The sequence below is a fragment of the Pelodiscus sinensis genome, chromosome 1 (assembly GCF_052426305.1).
Source record: "Pelodiscus sinensis isolate ZL-2025 chromosome 1, ASM5242630v1, whole genome shotgun sequence".
Classification (NCBI taxonomy): Eukaryota; Metazoa; Chordata; order Testudines; family Trionychidae; genus Pelodiscus; species Pelodiscus sinensis.
The window spans coordinates 148,477,901-148,483,900 of NC_143052.1; the positions used below are offsets into that span (position 1 = coordinate 148,477,901).

At 47.9% G+C, this 6,000-nt stretch overlaps 1 protein-coding gene across 2 annotated transcripts in view; it reads right to left on the reverse strand.

Moving 5' to 3' along the window:
• SLC22A15 (solute carrier family 22 member 15) overlaps positions 1 to 5,521 on the reverse strand; it is a 44,362-nt gene extending 38,841 nt beyond the window's left edge. Inside the window, exon 1 of one of the 2 annotated variants that reach the window (XM_075905719.2) lies at positions 5,229 to 5,521. In XM_075905719.2, the coding sequence (XP_075761834.1) occupies positions 5,229 to 5,315 (87 nt within the window). In that variant the 5' untranslated portion in view covers positions 5,316 to 5,521. The remainder of the gene's footprint in view (positions 1 to 5,228) is intronic. The other variant, XM_075905712.2, reaches the window with a different exon arrangement.
• Positions 5,522 to 6,000: the final 479 nt, after the last annotated feature.

The window sequence follows — 6,000 nt, forward strand, 5'->3', positions numbered from 1 at the left end:
TTTAAAGTTACTACCTTTCTTAGAAAAAGTCAGTGAATGACCCTGCACACTTAGATCACAATAGCTTCCACGATGGATTTATCAACTTTGATTTGATTCTCCACTGACTGGTATAGTCTGGCATTGCAAGTTTCCATAGAACAATCACCAATCACTTCACTGTCAGACTAGTTTCTTTTTAGTGTTGCTGAGCTTCAAAGCAGGGGAAGGCTCTGCACAGTTTCTGGAAAATGGCCTTTTGCATTCCGAAGTTTTGTAGCCACTATTCATCATCCTGTAGCTGCATAATGATGGGATACCACCAGTCTGTGCTTGTTTCCCAGGACCAGAAACAGCATTCCATCATCTGCTGCAGGACTCCTGACAGCAACCAGAATTGTTTCATTGTATGACTTGTAGCCAGGCTGTGTGAATGACATCACAATGTTCCTTACAGCACCTCCTGTCTCAGCTCTGGAAATAATGCAGGATACGTAATGGAGTGTTTGTAATGTTCACAATAGTACACAACTAAGTGAGGTAGCTGCTTCTTGGGCTATGACATATGCATGTCCAATCTAAGCTTTCGAAAATAGTTGCAAGAAAGTATGGGTTTGCCCTTGATTTCAGGGAAGGGAGGGGGAGAACTGTATCATGGGAGGCCAAAGTCATATTCTCATGCCTCCCTGCAACAATGTTCTGGGGTCCCAGGCATTGCAAAACTTTCCTCAAACTCCTTGCAGATACTTGCACAGTGAGATAGCTATCCACAGTGCATTTCTCTGTGCATAGATACAAGCACTACTAATGAGGACACATTCCACCAACCCAAGCATGGTGTGGACGGGTAACCAGTTAAGCACCACCATTAAGGTTAATGGGTAACAGTTAAGCAGTACCTGGGAGCAGCCTCCCCCCTCATCACCAGGAGAGCTCCGTCCCCCCTGCCCTGCACAGGGCCCCTCCCACCACACACTTCCTTGGGCTGGAATAGCCCTTGCTAGCAGTGGAGGGAACCACTCCAGGCCAGCCACAGAGAGTGGAGGGGCCACTCCAGCCCAGCTGCCCCCCTTTAAATCAGTTAACTGGTTAAATGTAGTGTTTAATGCTATGTTTAACTGGTTAACCAATTAAACAGGATTTTACATCCCTAGTGCCATGCATGACTGACTTAATTACTTTGGCAGCAGGTTGTTGACTTACAGGAAGTTGACTTGACTTTGTAGTGTAGTTATACCTTTTGTTATAACAGCAAAAAAGTTATTTTGCTGACTTATTTTGTTTGGGAACCATATATAACCATTTATAAGGCAAAAGAATTTTTGCTTATAAGCTACATCCACAGTAGGAGGAGACTTGCTGGATAGCTATTTCGGCAAACCTTTGTGGTACAAAGTGCAACTCATGCAACTCCTTCTCAGGTTCACTCCTACTTAATCTCAAGAAACACTGTCTTGGGCATCAATTTATTTCCAGGCACATGCCACTCAAACAAATCAAACTGCTGAGCATTCTCTTTGTCCTTTACCTATGATAACCCCCTTGGTCCTAGGAAAGCCTTGGCCCAGAGTCTTGAGAGGTGGCCTATCCATTAGCCTGCCCCCCCCCCTCAATTTGTGCAACTCCTCTGCAATGCAAAGGAAGTTCAGAAAAGTTAAATGGCTCAGCAAATGACTGATAAAATACCTTTAAAAACAATAATTATTTCTATGAAAAAAGTTTCAACCTGGATGCTTTTATATCAATGACATTACTAGTCAAGCCACTAGCACTTTTCACTGTAAATGCATTTAATTAATTCAAAAACACAATAATCCACTCCTACAATGAAGTATTGATAAATTTACATTGAACATGAATGAAACTGAAAATGTATGAGCCTATTATTGTAGCCAAGAGATCCAGTCCAACTCTCTTTCAAGAGAGAAAACAAGAATACTTTCAACAAGCTTTGCTGCCATTCAACATTCCTCATCAACAATTCACAAGCCTAGTTTTCTTAGCAAATACCAGATGAAATATGTACTATCAATTAAAATAAGTCCGTCATCTTTGACCTTTCTAGTACAAAAAGATTAAATCTTCACTTTGGAGAAACAAACTTATCAAGACCAATAAACGGCATTGCTACAGTAGGACTCAACAGTGGAGCGATGGTAATGATCTATAATGAAATATACCCAAGTATTCCTCTCAGGAAAAGAGAGCATTAGAATGTTTAGCACTGTTTCACAGAATAAGTCATCCAGAGGCAGGAGAAAAAATGAAAAATGTAACATTGTAGATTTAACACTGCAGGTATTATTTGAGATGTGGAAAATAAAGGTCTTGAACAACAAAGCACGCTCCACCTTCCCTCCCCAGAAAAGCATTAATAATTTCAAGCATTTAAGTCTGTCCTGGTGAACAGATTCTAAAAAAATAGAAGCTTGTTTCATTTGGTTGTATAAAAGATTTGGAATGGCTGTTAAAAAGGGTAAAGAAGAAGCTTTATACCAAAATTATCTCCTGCAACAAGGGCTTGTGACTTAAAGGAATTTATGTTCTGAAAATGTGCATGTGTGTGAGAGAAAGTTAATGAAGACAGTCATAACACCCATAGAACGATGTGTGTACATATTTTTAACCATAAACTTTTTTGCAGACATAAAATGAACTGAATATAGCAAATACCTTTGTCCCACTTTCTTGCATGTTGCTCATTATTTCCTCTGAGGGTACGTCTACACAGCAGTGTTATTCAGCAGTAACATAGCCTGCATCTACACAGCAAGCCATTATTTCGACATGTAAAAATAATGTCGAGCTGGAGGACTTCTTACTCCAACTCCTATAACCCTCATTTCACAAGGAGTAAGGGAAGTCAGGAAGAATGCTCTTTCTTTCTCGGACTTCCTGCTGTGTAAACAGCACCAAAAGATGAAATAAGCTATTTCGACGTAAGCTACACAATTGACATAGCTCAAGTTGTGTAATTTATTTCAGCTTTAGTCCTGCTGTGTAGACATGCCCTGAGTCAGGACTAGTACCTTTCAAGTAACCACTTAAAAAAAAATTAGAATACCACAGAAATGATCATTCACCTGCTATTTCTCATTCCCAATGCAGATTTGATTCAGTCTCCTAATCTATCTGTGGGATTACTGACCAACATCCAGCCAGTCCTGCAACCAAAGATAGCTTAAAAGTTCAATATCACGTAAATCAGTACAAGAAGCAGCAGGTGCTTCAAGAAACTGGAGTCTAGTTTTTCCTATCTACGGGTACATCATGTTTTAAGGTCTGATATCTCATAACACCTGACTTTAAAGATAACTATTTTACAGATTTTTAAATAGCTACTGTAAAAGGCAGATAGATTAATAGTCATTAATGCAGCAAAGAATTTCAAACTTTCAAAAGATAATTTTTAAAATCACTTGCACCCAGCCACATTACATATAGAATAATAGGACTGGAAGGGACCTCAAGAGGTCATCGAGTCCAGCCCCACGCTCTATACACTGATAGAGCTGTGCAACTTCCATAAAAGTTCGCCTGAACAGTCCGCATCCACCTAGAGACAGAGGTGAAGTCACTATGTATTAGATGCACTAAAAAGCATGACTAGTAAGTCAGAATATTCCATCAATGCAATGCAGCTCAGCTATAGCAAACGAAGAAATAATCAATTTTGAGTATTTAAAATTCTAACCATATTAGTACTAGGTATATAAATGATAGTCGACTAGTTGCTTTCCCCTCCCCACCTCTAACAGATAGAGGCAGCGGGGAGGACAGGACAGAGAGGAAGGGAGGTACTTCAAAGCAGCAGCACTGCACTGAGCCAGCCTTGAGTAACTCCCCAGCTGACCCCAGGCTCCGCACAGCCTTTCAAAGCAGAGCGCTTGGAGCCCGGGATCACTAGAGACTCCCCAGCCGACCCCAGGCTCTGTGCAGAGTGCCAGCTTTGAAATGTACAAGAGTCCCCAAAGGGGGCTCTTGTGCATTTCAAAGTGGAAGCACCTGCATGGAGCCTGGAGTCAGCAGGACTTCCCGCTGGCCCTGGGCTCCACAAGGCGTTCCAACTTTGAAATGCACAAGAGTCCCCACTGGGGCTCTTGTACATTTCAAAGGCGGAACGCGGAAGTGTTTATCAACTAGTTGAGTAGTCGATGGAAATTCCACTGACTACTCAACTAGTAATCAATCACTAGTTAATATCCTTAATTAGTACAGTGAGTTTTGCTATACAATTCGGGTTCATTTTAAGGGAGGGGAAAAGAATGAAGACAACTCTGAAAATTCCACTGACCGCAGAAATATGTAGGCACAAACACACCCCTCAATCTTACACGCACTCCAGGACCACTGACTCATCCCCACACCCTTCCTCCCTAGACACCGCCCCCCCAAACCCAACCGCCTGGCACAACCATCCTGTACCCCACAGACCCTCCTCACCTGTCCACCAAGCACAGACCCCCTGCATCCCACAGACCCTCCTCACCTGTCCACCAAGCACAGACCCCCTGCATCCCACAGACCCTCCTCACCTGTCCACCAAGCACAGACCCCCTGTACCCCACAGACCCTCCTCACCTGTCCACCAAGCACAGACCCCCTGCATCCCACAGACCCTCCTCACCTGTCCACCAAGCACAGACCCCCTGCACCCCACAGACCCTCCTCACCTGTCCACCAAGCACAGACCCCCTGCACCCCACAGACCCTCCTCACCTGCCCACCAAGCACAGACCCCCTGCACCCCACAGACCCTCCTCACCTGCCCACCAAGCACAGACCCCCTGCATCCCACAGACCCTCCTCACCTGTCCACCAAGCACAGACCCCCTGCACCCCACAGACCCTCCTCACCTGCCCACCAAGCACAGACCCCCTGCACCCCACAGACCCTCCTCACCTGCCCACCAAGCACAGACCCCCCCCTCTCAACACACACTCCCAGACCCCTCACCTGCTCTCCCATCCAACAGACCCCCTCACCCATCCCACCAGGCACAATCTCTCTCACCCCACAGACCCCCAGCAGAGAAACACCCCCCCAGGCACAGACTAGGCACCGCTCCCCAGGGACAAACCCCACGCAGTAAGCACAAAACCTCCCCCTGAGACCCCTCCTTGACCCCCACACCACAGACTCCCGCACTCGCCCCCTCCCTCAGGACACCCCGTCTCCCAGGCACTGGCTCAGCCCCTCCCCGGGCACAGAGCCACGGAGCCGACACGACGCCCCAGGGCGGCCCCACCTGCAGCAGCACGGCCAGCAGCGCGCACAGATACACCTGGTAGGGCCCCATCTGCCCCACCAGCGAGAAGGCCTCCTCCACCTCCATGCCGCGCCGGGCCCGCGCACGCCGAGCAGCAGCACCCGGGGCCCGGGCAGCCCCTGTCCCAGGGCCGCAGGCAGCGCATCCCCGGCCGGGCGGGAAGCAGCCGGCAGCTCTGACAAGGCAACAGACAGCTCCGCGCGCTACCTGGAGACACCAGGCGCATGCGCGTTCTCCTCTGGAAAGGGGAGGGGGAAGAGAGAGAGAGAGAAAGGGCGAACGCGGTGACGCATGCGCAACTCAGCGGGAAAAGACCCATCATAGGCGACGAAGGAGGAATTTAGAGAGATGGCGCACGCGCAGTGCGTCCGTTCTTAGACGACGGACACGCACCTCTGCGGCCATTGGTGCTGAAGGAATGGGAGGGGCTTGAGGGGTAAGGGGCGGGGCGAGACTAGAGCCGCGGGCGGGGTTCTGTCCCAGCCTGCTGTGAGTGGCAGGTACCACGGGCCGGGCACCTGAGCAGGCTGGCTCCTGAGAGCGGGTGTATGCAGCGTGCCTAGCGCCCAGCTTCAGAAGCTGCTTGACCTGCCTGGCAGGCAAGGAGGGCGTGTCTGCGCGGCCGTTACGCTGAAAGTGCTGGGTCAAGCTGTGCTTCCAGAAAAAACAAATTAGCTTTGCCTGAAGGCCCGAGAGAAGCCTTGAGCTGAAAAGCAGCCTGCTGGGGATATTGTAAAGATCTGGCTGGTGT